Source organism: Carassius gibelio, chromosome A6, assembly GCF_023724105.1.
Source record: "Carassius gibelio isolate Cgi1373 ecotype wild population from Czech Republic chromosome A6, carGib1.2-hapl.c, whole genome shotgun sequence".
In the NCBI taxonomy this organism is placed as follows: domain Eukaryota; kingdom Metazoa; phylum Chordata; class Actinopteri; order Cypriniformes; family Cyprinidae; genus Carassius; species Carassius gibelio.
Window position 1 is genome coordinate 6,602,139 of NC_068376.1, and position 14,512 is coordinate 6,616,650.

At 37.1% G+C, this 14,512-nt stretch overlaps 1 protein-coding gene across 1 annotated transcript in view; it reads left to right on the forward strand.

Moving 5' to 3' along the window:
- The window catches only part of LOC128016156 (kalirin), an 84,420-nt gene that overhangs the window by 54,249 nt on the left and 15,659 nt on the right, over nt 1-14,512 (forward strand). Inside the window, exons 23-34 of the mRNA XM_052600593.1 lie at nt 151-275; nt 517-583; nt 745-851; nt 2,609-2,678; nt 3,004-3,093; nt 3,289-3,381; nt 3,487-3,598; nt 4,185-4,375; nt 4,495-4,596; nt 4,750-4,892; nt 5,104-5,206; nt 12,326-12,572. Of these exons, the coding sequence (XP_052456553.1) occupies nt 151-275; nt 517-583; nt 745-851; nt 2,609-2,678; nt 3,004-3,093; nt 3,289-3,381; nt 3,487-3,598; nt 4,185-4,375; nt 4,495-4,596; nt 4,750-4,892; nt 5,104-5,206; nt 12,326-12,572 (1,450 nt within the window). The remainder of the gene's footprint in view (nt 1-150; nt 276-516; nt 584-744; nt 852-2,608; nt 2,679-3,003; nt 3,094-3,288; nt 3,382-3,486; nt 3,599-4,184; nt 4,376-4,494; nt 4,597-4,749; nt 4,893-5,103; nt 5,207-12,325; nt 12,573-14,512) is intronic.

Here is a 14,512-nt window from a genome sequence, read left to right on the forward strand (position 1 = left end):
TATATTTATAAATCTTAATTTTTCATCACTAGTTTTTAAAATATTGGTCAATTATTTAAACTCTTTTTAAAGGGTTATATCACGGGGTATCAAAAGTTGACCATAAAAACAAACTGTGATTTTCGGCATTTCCTCTGACCACTCTAACAGGACAATAAAGATCTGGAGCTGGATATTATCCCAGCCAGCTTGACCCACACTGACCCAGAGGTCAACCTCAACGATCCTGACCATGAAGTTAATGAGGAAAAGAAGAAATCTGCCAGAAAGAAAGAGTGAGTGTTGAAATAACTTCATGGGTATGACTCAGAATCCTTATTCTGTGCACAGGTTAAACTGATAGTCCCAAACTAAATCACGGCATCAGTAGCTTCGTCTTCACACCAAATCCTTTTTAATCTGTATAATTTCCTGAGGAATTAGCTTTGTGTTTTGAAGTACTATCTCTGGTGTTCTTTGCATTTAAATGTCTGTAATTTGCTGGGCTTTCAGTGGGGCGTTTTGGTCTCTGTGTAGGTATATTATGGCGGAGCTGCTGCAGACAGAAAGAGCTTATGTACGAGACCTACAGGAGTGTTTGGAGGTGAGAGTGTTTTCTTTCTGATCTCAGACAGTCATGGCTTTTGATTGCAAGAATCATCCAAGGTTGCATAGTTACGTACTGTACTTTGCATGAAATGCTGTCTGGGTAAAATGAATTGTGAACTTAGGATGAACTAATCTTCCTTGTGCATTTATGTGCAGACTTTTCTCTGGGAAATGACAAGCGGAGCGGAGATCCCATCTGGAATTGCTAACAAAGAACATGTGATCTTTGGGAATATTCAGGAGATTTATGAATTCCACAACAAGTATGTTTCCAAACAGGCTTTATATCCTGGTTTATGTAGTGTTGATTTCCTTATGCATATAGCTTAGCGGTAAAGCTGTCAGTTTGATGGCTCATAAAGCTGTCATTTTGATGGTATGTGGAAGTCTGTGAGAAATTAGTGATGCTTTTCAAAGGAGATCTTTAATACCTCTCAATGGCAGTTGCTTAGCTGACGCATTTCTGTCATGTAAGAAGTTTTTATCTCAAGCAGTGTTTGTTATAAAAGTAAAACTATTGAAAATATTTTTTTATTCAAACAAAGCTGAAATAAAATCTAAATATAAATATTGAAGATCTATTGAAAAAATGTAAAGCTTAAAAAACTAAAATTTGAAGGGTAACCTTGACAACTAAAATAATTTGAAGTACTAAAATAACCAAAACTTTACTGAAAAACAATTAATGCTATGTAGAAATATTGAAACAATTTATAAAAATGACATCAACATTACTAAATCTTAACATTTAAATAAAACCTGAAAAATTAAATTAAAAGCGGACTCAAAATATCAATAAATACTATAATAGTATATAAATAACTCTGATCTCACATGATCGAGGCAGAATGTAGGGCTGTTCGATTCCACAATTTTTGGAATAGATTCCGATTCCAATTCCTGGTTCTGGAATCGAACCAGGAACTCATTATTGTTTTCGATTCTTTTCCAATTCTTTTTTTTTCTTTTTAGATTAAAAGAAACCTAATCTCACCATGATGACTGCAGGATAGGTCGTATAATGTATCCTTCCGATAATATGAAGCTGAAAAAAAAAAAAATTGACGATACAAAAATTTTAGTTTTTTCAGCTTTGCCCATGAAATTAGTAATAACCCAGCTCAGCAGGGACATGCTTTTATCACATGAATTAATAAGACATGAAGTGTCTAAAATAAATGTGCACAGTTCAGCTGAATGATGAAGTTTACTATGTATAATTTGCACAATATTAACCAACCGTACACTGAAACAAAATAACCAGAACATTAATGACTGATAGAGCTGTGTCAATCAGACGCGCTCTCGTCGACTGATCTATGCTCGTGACGTATTATTTATAATTATCATTGACTGATAGAAATGTTTAAAAAATATAGATTTTAGATGGTAATAAGATCAAGACCCTCAGTGACGTCATGATCTATTTGTTCATGCAGCTCTCAAAATTGTGAACAAGCCAGTTACACCGTAAAATAACCTCTGAATTGTTTATATATAGCCTGTATATATATATATATATATATATATATATATATATATATATATATATATATATATATAAATTGAAAATAATATTTTATCTCACAACTGTTGTAATTATGGCTTAGGTGAATTGTGCTTCTGAAACGAAAGGCATCCTAACTCAAATGATCAGTGCCGGCTCGTTTTCTTTCTGTTTATTTTCGTGAATTTAAATGTTTGCTTCCTTTGTCGGAAGTAGCCTTCCGTTAGAGAGACTCCCATAGATAAACTTTGTTGAACTGAAAAATACTCTGAATGAGGAGTCGATTCCCCTTGATGGAATCAATTCCAACCTTTGGAATCGACTCTCAAGTCCCAACGCCTGGGAATCGAGGAATCTATTCTTTTTGGAATCAATTCCCAGCCCTGGCAGAATGATCATGCTCATATACTCAAAACGGCCAGGTGTCAGTCATTAGCAAAAAAAAAAAAAACAGCCTGATATTTTCTTCAGAAGATAAATCTAGTTATGTTTTTCCATTATTTGTTTTTGCAGCGTTTTTCTGAAAGAGCTTGAGAACTATGAGCAGCTTCCAGAAGATGTGGGCCATTGTTTTGTCACATGGGTGAGACACAGATGAATCATTGTCTTTTCCCCTCAATTTTTCTTTGTTTGGAGAACATATTGTGATTTCAGTATGGCCTATTCATCCTCATTTTTACTCTGCATGAATATTTAAATGCCAGTGAATGCTGAGAGGCTGCAAAAGTTGGAAATTTGCCCACGCTGTAATTCAATCATTATTTAAAGCTGGAGAGGTCCAAAATGTCAACTCAGCTCTGAAGTATTCATGTTTAAGCAGTAGCTTCTGGAACTCTGGTACTTTCCAACTCCAGTGAGGATGCTTGGAACATAAATAGTAAATGTATTTATTTTTCCATGTTCTGAAGGCTGATAAATTCCATATATACGTCACCTACTGCAAAAACAAACCTGACTCCAGTCAGCTCATCCAAGGCCAGGCTGGAAGGTTCTTTGATGTGAGTTGATTTTGATTTTCTCTGTTGATTTTGGAGGTTTTTCTAGTGTGTGGGTGAGATGATAGCAATGACTCAAAGGGCAGCGAGGGGGCACCACAATTACTGCTCTGTTCCAAATTAATAAATTCAGTTTATGTTATATTTGTCAACTTTTATGCAATAAAACTCATGGATATTGAATGCCGTCTCTCACAGGAGATACAACGGAGACATGGACTGGTCAATTCAATCTCATCGTACCTGATCAAACCCGTTCAGAGAATCACCAAATACCAGCTCTTGCTGAAGGTGGAGATGAAGTGTTTTGGTTCGGACTTCACACCTCTGATGTGAATCAGTTTGCAGCACTAAATGGTTGTGTTTGTGTGTTGGTGCACATGTATTTGTGAACAGGAGCTGCTGACGTGTTGTGAGGAAGGGAAAGGAGAAATAAAGGAGGGATTGGAGGTGATGCTCAGTGTGCCTAAACGTGCTAATGACGCCATGCACATAAGCATGCTGGAGGGTAAGCGACTGTGTGCAGAAGAATAGCTTAACTAATTACTAATTCGTTCCCTCAATGTACTAAATCGTTCACGCGATTTCTATTGCGTTCCCTCGATTTACTATTTCGTTCACGCGATTTGAAATTGAGGGAATGCAATAGTAAATCGAGGGAAAGCAATAGTAATCATGTGCACGATTTAGTAAATTGAGTGAACGAATTAGTAAATCTTGTGCACAATTTATTTATTTTTTCTTTCATGTCATGTGCGGGGCTCCGAAGTTGTTGTTTTAAATGTTCACATAATCTTCAATTATTCAACATAAAATTACAGAGTTTTAAAACAAATTGGAAGTTTAATGTTTTGAAGCCTTTATACAAAGATTTAAAAATACAATTAAAAATGCTTTTATTTAGTTTTATTATTAAATTAAATCATATTAAATATATAATGATAATACAAATATTATGACATTTTATTTTTTATTAAATATTTATTTATTTTGCTTGATGAATCCAGAATCGGAATTTCAGATCGACGATGCGCTGTTAATACTTTTGTATTTGTGCATTTGTTTATCTGTGTAATTGTGGTTTGTGTTATCAGGTTTTGATGAGAACCTGGCCGTACAGGGGGAGCTGATCCTACAGGACACCTTCCAGGTGTGGGACCCCAAATCTCTGATCCGCAAGGGCCGGGACCGACATCTCTTCCTCTTTGAGATCTCCCTCGTTTTCAGTAAAGAGATGAAAGACTCGTCAGGACGCACCAAATATGTTTACAAGAACAAGCTGCTGGTAAGGAGCTCCAGGATGACACGTTGTCAGGAAGTGTAAACATCTTCTGCTAAATGCAGATTTTCCCACTTTATTAGTAAGTCGTTTGTGGTAGTGTGAATTCAAATGTGTTTTGACAGACATCAGAGTTAGGAGTCACCGAACACATCGAAGGTGATCCGTGTAAGTTTGCTCTGTGGGCCGGCCGGACGCCTACATCTGACAACAAAACTGTGCTCAAGGTAAGATGTGTATATGTGTATGTTAATTTCCGACCCTGGTGCACATGCTTTGTGCCATTATACTCATTTGAGTGATACAAGTTCAAATCTGGCTTGTGAAATTATGCTTTGCCATCTTTTTTCACTTATACACATCCTCTCATCCACCCAAAGGCCTCCAGTATAGAAGTGAAACAAGAGTGGATCCGGAACATCAGGGAGGTGATTCAGGAGAGAACAATCCACCTGAAGGGGGCGCTAAAGGAGCCCATACACCCTCCCAAAACCCCAGCCAGACAGCGTAGCATAAGCAAGAGGTATTTCACCTCATCCACCTACTGTCTTCATCCACCTAAAACATAGATTTGTCATTTTCTTTCTCTGCTCAGTTTCTTCTCTAGTCTGCATTGAGAGAATCAGTACATCCGTACTCACAAAGCACTTGCTGCTAGGGTTTTATTATAGAGTGTGTTCTATAAGATAAATGGAAGTTATGTTTATAATATTTATTTAATATTTATCTTTCAGGGAAACTACTGAGGACGCGGACAGTCAGGGTGATGCTAGCAGCCAGCCGGACACAATCTCCATCGCTTCCCGCACCTCCCAGAACACTGTAGACAGTGACAAGGTACAGCTACACTACACAAATCATCCACTGTGACATTTGGCTTGGTCAGCATCATGTAGTGACAATTGTGACACCAGTGGACATACAGGTTTGGCTGCGAGAATTATTAATATTTTCCTCATACATAAAGAAACCCCAGAAGCCTAAGGTTAAGTGCACTGGTATCAAAATGAAGTTCAAGAAGAGTCAAACATAGAGAAATATGTCGTAAGCATGTCAACATGTTTTTGTGAGGGTTGGGTTTAAAATGTGTCAGTGTGTGTTTTAAAAATAATTTCTGTCAAATGGGAGCTACTCCACCTATGGAAAATATGATTGTCTCATATACACATTCGTCTGTTTACAACACCAGCTCTTCTGTGGTGTGTGTGTGTGTGTGTGTGTTTGACTCTAGAGTTTGTACATGGATATGTTTTTATATATTTTATTTTATATATATATATATATATATATATATATATATATATTATGCATGCAATCTATTCCTGTGATGACAAAGCTGAATATTTAGCATCATTACTCCAGTCGTCAGTGTCACATGATCCGATGTGCTGTTTAATATTTTGTGGAAACCATGATATATTTTTTCAGGATTATTTGTTGAATAGAAAGTACTGCATTTGTTTTTGTTTGAAATAGAAACAGTATACATGTTTTTAATGTGACTTTTGGTTTATTTAATGCATCCTTGCTGAATATTTAATAATTTATTTAAGATAAGATAAAGATATTCCCTTATGTGTTGTTTCGATGATGGTCTCCCCTGAAGATCCTTTCATTTGAGTGTGTATAAGTTCATTAATGAGACTTAAAGTCTCGGCCAAATTTTTGGGTGTGTGCAGGATGAGTTATTTCGCTTTCTTTCTTTCTTTCTCCAACTTTCTTGTTGCGTTGTTTTTACTCTATAACTGTCCCACTCGCTGATTCACTGTTATTCCCATCCAGTATGTCAATGTGCCACAAACTGTATCATTGCTCCTAATCTCTCCATCTGTCATTTCTCTGTAATTTTATGATTATTTGTGCCTGCTCTTAACCTCAGGCCAGTCTCTCCGCTCTTTTTTTCATTCAACCATCTAATTACAGACAAAAAAAAGCTTTCGAGAGTCAAGAGCAGCTCATGTTAACTAGAAACACGTTTTCTAACACACTCTCTTGCCAGATCAGTTGTTCTGCGGGGTTTATGTGGTTTAAGTCTCAGATGGCACACCCACTGACTTTCCACTGACTGTCTGACACTGAATGTTACACACAAGATAGCAAGTGTTGGTGGAAACTGCTAGCTCCAATCTGACTGGCAACTTAGGGATGGGTTTATTTGCAATAGTTTTATAGTAACATGACTGGCATCCGCCTTTTAAAAGAAACGCCTTACTTAGACATCAGCAATTATAATAAGAAATGAGAAGTAAGTCTGACAGCTGACACTTTATACATCAGTCCTCCTGTCTGAGTGAGCCAATGAACCAGACTTTATGCTAGTCAGAAGACTTGTACATTTACAGTGTATTTAGCCTAAATCACCTAACAAAGCAACTTAGGCAAATCCAGCCATTAGTCACATAATTACACATATATTTTCACGTCTTTTTCTTTCTTTCTTTCTGTCTCTCTCTCTTCTCTGTTAGTGGTCTGTCTCTTTTGGGTTATTGTACTGCTTGGGCCTTCTTATGTCATTGTGGTTTGAGGTTTGTGAGTTTGTGTGTAGCCTATGTATGGCTGTGTCAGTGGGCATTCAAATATAAAACTATATATAGGCTTCTCATATTTCCTATTTTTACAGACCAGACGTGTCTCTGGGTAGTGCGGTGTGCTCGCTGCTGTCAGCAGTTGTTCCAGAAGTTAGCTAAATTTGACAAAACCTCCATTTTAACGTCATCCTAAAATTCCTAGAAAAAAAAATCCTAGAATTCAGAAGCAAAACAAATAATGTTTGTTTGTATGTTTTTGTTATAAAAATGCAAATAAATAAATCAATAATTTCTGAATAGCCTTAAGGTTTAGTTTTGTTTAGTTAGTCTTTTGCATTATTTTTATATAAAAACTGTAGATGTCTGCAGGTGGTTTTGTGTGTGTGTGTGTGTGTGTGTGTGTGTGTGTGTGTGTGTGTGTGTGTGTGTGTGTGTGCGTGTGTGTGTGTGTGTGTGTGTGTGTGTGTGTGTCTGTTTGATTTAGAGTTGACACTTCAGTTATAGTGAGTAATGTTTCTTAGTTATAGTGAGTAATGTTTCTTAGTTATAGTGAGTAATGTTTCTTGTTTTCAAAAATGTATGAAATCTATGACCCTATGACTGTGTGTGTCTTTCATTTTCTCTTTTGTCTTTATCTCACAAGCACATGTGCATGCACACACATACACACACACACATCTTTCACATCAATCTTTCCTTGCCCAGTTTGAGGTGTTCTGTTCATTTCATTTTCCCTCCTCGCTCACTTTTCTTAGTTCTGTTGGAGTCTGTGTTTGTTTTCCTCCTCTTTCTCTCAGTCTCTCCCTCTCTCTCCCGTATGAGCCGTACCCTCTCAACACACCTCAGCTGTGGAGATCTGTATGACAGCACAATAATTATTCTCCATACTTTATGAAGAACATGTGGAACATGAGTTCAGTCACTAGCCCTGTGTGAGACTCTGGGAGTGAGCACTTTGGTTAGACTGTTTTCTACCAGATTTTCAGCCAATCAGAAGGCGGATCTGGTTGGCAGACTGACTTCTGGTTGGTTGAATTGGTGGTACAGATAGATTCATGCCCAGGTGGTTGAGTCTCAGACTACCCAAGAGAACCAGACCTGTGAGTACAAATGCTTTTGATGAAGTTTTGAATATGATTGGATTGGCTTGTACTTTTTAGTAAATGAAATATGTATTAGTGGTAATTTTTAAGGGAGAGTGTGGCTGTGTTGTCTATTTCAGTATTGTTGGGGATAAAGCATAATTGTATGGTTTATTTATGTTTAAGCAATGTGTTTGTACATTGTCTCTCATATGTGTGTTACCAGTACAGAGTGATAGTACAACACCCATTTGAATTGCCTCTTTTAAAAATAAATATTGAAAATATATAATATTGAAAATTGTTTTAATAATGCTTTTTAGACAGTAGTGGTTATTTAATCAGCCCAACCAGTACCATCACCATCTAAATAAGTACTCTGTGATATCCCCGTAGTCATTCTCAAATGATTTCAAGTGTCTCTGCTGACATTTGCACTTTAAATGTAGGAGTGTACTTGTGTGTTTGTGTGTGTGAGTGTTTTCTGTCCCCATAAGCATGAGCTCACATTTGGACTGTGTTTTTTGGGTTTCTCAGAAGGGAGTGGCTGTTCATATTCTACTTCATGTGTTTGTTTGGCTAGTCAGATTTGTAAAGCTAAACCCTGCAAAATAAATAAATAAATAAAATAATAAAATTAAATACAAATATATATATAACTGTAACTGTAACTGTATTCAACAATATTAGGAAGAAAATATTTTAATTCTATTTTTCGCATTTTTAAATGTATTAATCATTTTAAATGTATTAAAATGATTCAATAAATATATTATTGAAATATGATTAAATATATATAATCAAAAATATAATACAATAGAAAGTAATATATATTACAAATATTATTTATATATATATATATATATATATATATATATATATATATATATATTAGGGGTGTAACGATACGCGTATTCGTATTGAACCGTTCGGTACGACGCTTTCGGTTCGGTACGCGGTACGCATTATGTATACCGAACGGTTCGTTGGAGTAATTAATTATATTTAAAAAAAAAAAAAAAAAGAGAGAGAGAGAAATATAATGATATGCGTTCAACAAGGTAGCCCAATAACCCAAACAACGTAACAGGCAACGCCCCTGACACTCCCGAAGAAGAAAAAAACACCATCTTATATGTTTATGTTAGGCTACTCAGCAGGCGCTCGCTCACTCAGTACGCGCTGAAGGCTCGTTGCAAAATAGCCAATGCGTTTAACAGACTAGAAATGAGAAGATCCTCCAATAACCAACAGGTCTGGTGTTTGGGTGCACTTTGGATTCCCTTTAAGCTATAATGGTGATGGCAAGAGAGTGGTGGATAAAAAAACAACGGTATGTCGCATCTGCAACATGACAGGGTACACCAGCGGGAATAAAAAAAAAAAAAAAAAAAACACCAGCGGGAATATCTGGGATATATGCGTCAGTACTATCTGGGAAAAGACGAAAAAAAGGAGAAACATGCACGCAGCAAACTATCCCTGCAGCATTTAGACACTATAGCTTACAGGGAATCCAACCCAAACACCAGACCTGTTGGTTATTTTAGGATCTTATATTTCTGGTCTGTTAAAGGCATTCGACATTTTGCAACGAGCCTTCAGCGCGTGCTGAGTGAGCGAGCGCCTTAGGGGCCGTTCACATATCGTGCCTAAAAACGCATGGAAAACGCTAAGCGCGTCTTTCTCCTCCTTTCCAAAGCGCTCGGGCAGAAGCGCTCATGAGGCGTCTGTCTTTGCTAAGCAACAATGACGTGCTCTCTCCATGAGACGCGGAAATTTCAGCGAAGGATAAATGGATTTGCAGCTCTAAAAATCGCTTGCAGTAGCTCTGCTACTAAATTTATTTCAAAATTGCAATCCATATACAACTATGATCAGCTGATCCTTCATCTTGGCTGAGCTCTCAACGTTGTTACGGGAAAGGATGAAGCTGATTGGTTAGTTCTTGTCACATGACCCGCGGTGCGCTTGCGGCATTCTGAAAAGCTGAGATGTTTTTACATTTTGCTGTATCTAAAACGTATCGAACCGAACCGAACCGTGACATCAGTGTATCGTACCGAACCGAACAAATAAATATAAATATATAAATTAACATTTCTAATTATTTGAATGGATATTAACTTCTATTAACTACTATATTAACTACTGATTTACTAATCATATAATGTATTCATGATTGTAAATAATTTTATGATAGTCAAAGATAGTAAATTGTTACCTATTAGTATTATTTTTATTATTAGGGACTGGTGTAAAATACAGCATATATGTAAGTCTTCTACTACTGCACATGTATGTTTATAAGTTACCAGTACATCTTGACTCCAGTCTGCATGACGTCTGTTGTGAAGAAAGGAAAAGCGTCAGCTAAATGTTCTCATATGGCATATATATAATCCTGGCTCATTCTCTGTTGGTGATTATGCTTTCCTCATGGCTGGGAGTTCTGTCAGTATGGAAAAGTCTGTTCCATATGGCGGGAATTCCTGTCCAGTTGTAAAGAATCAGGGAGGGAAAACACCCCGCGTCCACCCTCCTCCACCCAGTCATTCAATCTCCCCCTCCTCTGCCTCGCTCTCCAGGGAATCTACAGTTGTAAACCTACAGTAGTATTATAGCCTTTTGTATTAACATTGTAGCTTTGAGAGTAGAATTAATTACACACATAATTACAAACACGTACACAAACTCTCACAAATGCTGCAAAGACAATTAACACAGAAAAGTGAAATCTCCCAAGAAACATTTGCGTACATAAACATACACACATTTAGACAGTAAAGGAAGCACATAGACATTTGTGGCACCTCCCACATGATTCAGTAGTTTTTAAATGAAGATGATCTAGCCCAGCTATTTGGGTGTTTTTGTATGTGCAATAAACAGGTCAGTTTAGTATGGTAAAAACCAAAATATTGAAAAAACAAAAATTGACTTCTAAAGCCACATTGTATGGCTATTACCGGTAAATGATTTACTCATCTGTAAATGTTCTATAATATATATATATATATTTTTTTTTTTATTTTTTTTTTTGCGGGGAGTAGACAATGTAGTATTGTGGCAGGCTGCGTTTTTGATGAAAAATACAATTGAAAAAAAGTCATTTTGAAATATTACTACAGTTTACAATTTAATTACCATTTTAATATATTTTAAAATGTAATTTATCCCTGTGATGGAAAAACTCAACACTTTCAGCATCATTACAACAGGCTTCAGTCCTTTACGATCCTTCAGAAATCGTTCTAATCTGCTGATATTCAACATTACTGAATGATTATTGAGCTCTGAGGATGTCTGGAGAGTACTGTGGTGCTACCACAGTAAATGTCCAAAAAGCCACGGTGTTGGCATGGCATTGTCTCCAAGAAGTATTTTGGTTCTGTTTTGGTACTTTTTAAAAGTTTGACTTTGTTTATGAACACAGCTTCAGTGTTTAATACGGGAAGAAGGCGAGTTTAGTTTTATTTTCCAGCTGAATGTGTGTCTTGACCCTCAGAACATGGGCAGCTCAGACATGACTACATTCAGGGAGCTGTCTGGGATGCTGGGTGCAGAGTCTGAAGGTTTGATGTATTCAGGAAGGAGGTCAGAGATGGAGAGACCTCTGTTGGAGAACAGCTGTTCAGACCTGCCTTGTCCTCACTTACTCATCCTGTCTTTAGCTCAGTTTCTGTTTCAGTGGGTGTGTTTGATGAAGATTAGAACATGTTTCTGTGTGTCTGTAAATGTGTGTGTGAGGTGTGGAATTGATTTTCTGTCAGTGTAGGGTGAGTTTGTCTCTGGTGGTGATGTGTGTATTTGTTCAGGGAGCTGGTTTCTCTCTGCAGCCTGACCATCCTTCATTTCTCTCAGCCTGCCCTGTTCTTCCTTTCATTTGGGACAGTTTTGTACTGTTCTAGTAAACCTTTTCTGTATGACATTTTTAGCACAGATGTGTTCAGATCTTCATCCAAATCATAAAATATAAATTATGCATTCACATGCACTGTGAGGTATTTCAGGGTTAAACAGAATATTCAGTAGGAAATAATATAGGTTGGAATTTGATATCCACCAGCATTTGAATGTTAAAAAAAAAATAATATATATATATATATATATATATATATATATATATATAGATAGGTATTTTATAATGTTACTTATTTTTTATTTTTTTTGGAAATGTTTTAAAAAACAAATCTATTCTGAAAAACACTATATTTTCATAAAACTGTTCTCAACACAGATACAAACACAAACCTAATGCATCCTTTCTTCCTAGATAACAGTAGAGGCTTCATTAGAAACCTTCAAATAAAATCTTAAACCAGTTTCTCTTTTTTTCTCCGTAGCTGTCGGGTGGCTGTGAGCAGACCGTGGTTCTGCAGGACTTTGTCGCAGGATCGGTGGGTGAGTTGAGCATTCAGTCGGGTCAGACCGTCGAGCTGTTGGAGAGGTCTGGAGAGCGGCCCGGCTGGTGTCTGGTGCGGACCACCGAACACTCGCCCCCTCAGGAGGGTCTGGTTCCCAGCAGTACCCTGTCCGTGTCTCACTCTCGCAGTAGTGTCGACATGGACTGCTTTTTCCCAACCGGGAAAGGTTAGTCACACCCACACAAATGTTTGCTGCCCACAAACACAGCTCAAGTTTCACTTTCATATTAATATTTTGAGACTGTACATTCTTTGTCATTTGCATCAAGATGTTTTTCATGTATTTGTGCTCATCCCTGTTTTGACAGATGCATTTATCCAAAGCATCTTACATTGCATTCAAGTGTACATTCCATCCCCTGGGATTTGAATCCATGACTTAAGTGTTTTTAGTACCATGCTGTGCTGTTTAAGCTAATACTTTTATCCTGAGAATTAAGTCAGTTGCAAAACAATTACCAGTATCATAAAATAATGAAATGTTTTCTGTTTGTTGCTTGCAAAAAATATGATTTTGTCAACAATAGTAGGTCATCAAACATAAAAATGATGTCATCTAAATTCTGATGATTGCTATTATTAATTAATAATTAGTCTGATAAAGAAAAATTTCGTCAAAAAGATTGAGAACCACTGATTTGTAGTATTTTCGACAGCCCCAGTTACTCACTATGTATATTGCATGCTAAATAAAGAGCATCTTTCACATTCTGTTCAATAGGCCATGCAGGTTTCAAAAAAAGCATAATTTAGTATATAGAGACAAGAAATTTTCTTTTGAATGACTTATACCTTAAAACTGTTGTACTGTACACGTGTCGACGGCTCTCTCTCGGAACAGCATGTTTTCCTGCTTCTTCCAGGGAGCCAGTTCTGCTCTCGCTGGGTGAGGTACAAATAGGGTTTGATGGTTAATTAGCGGGGTGCTAGTGATGCTATGAAAGGCTTGCGTCCTGCTTTGATCCAGCTAGGGGGATTGGTGCATGTGTTTGGTGGGGCTTCAATCCTGGGACTCTCACAGGCTCCCAGGTGAGGACCATAAGGGTGTAGCTTTGTTTTTTGGGGGGTCAGGGTGGTGTCAGTGTATGCATTTAAGGCCCCACACTGTCTGAAACGGAATCTTTTGTATTGTAGTCCCTTTACTTCCTGTTGTCTCCTTGCACTGCGCTTCCTGTATTTAGAGGAACACATTTCTAAACATCCCTACCACAACACCCCAACCTCCTAACTGTTCAGGCCTGGATCCAAGAATAGACAGAGGATAGGGGGAGCTGGCCTACCTTTTCCAGGTAGGTTTAAAAAAAATGCATAAATAGAAGATGACGGATCAAGATGACTTCTGAACTGTGCTGAGCTGCACTGTCACATTCATAGAGGAATATTTCTCCAGTGATATCACTTAAAGAGTCTGCCATCTGTTCCCCCTCTCTTTTTTTATGTCTGTTCACACTTTTGCCTTTATATTTTGAGGAGGTGATAGTGGTGTGTGTGCTGCTCTGTATCTGATGCAACAGAGTGATAATAAACAGAAAGTGATGCACAGTAACATGGAACATCTTTAGTCAGGCATGACGGATTCAGTTCTCTGCATTAGATTCTACACCTCATTCTGTCAACTGGGCTTTTTTTTTCCAAGTACTGTTATTGGATCTTCGGCCCTCCTTTTATTGGACAGTCGTGTTGATGTTTTTGAAACTTTGAATTTAAAATTTTCCGCTGCTGGGAGTCACATAGTTAACCTGTACATTGTAGAAATAGAATTCCAAGTAGGCCAGCTCAGAACTTGAAACAAAATCTGTGCAACATGCAACACCTTTTCTCCTCACATAAGCTGGAACTAAACATTGTTCATGTTTCACATTTTCACACACAGGTGACTCTAGCGAACTTCAAAGGGACCCGCAAGATAACTTAATAAGCATTAAACAACTTTTTTTTTCTTTTTTTTTTTTTATCCAGGTCCCCATTTTCTTGGAAACCCTAAAATTATGTAGTCTCATTTTTAAAAATTGTAATATACAGACCTGGGAAGGTTAAATTAATAAAATCTTAAAAATCCTATTTTAGAATTAATATACATTTTCTAGTAATGCCTATATCCAGTGT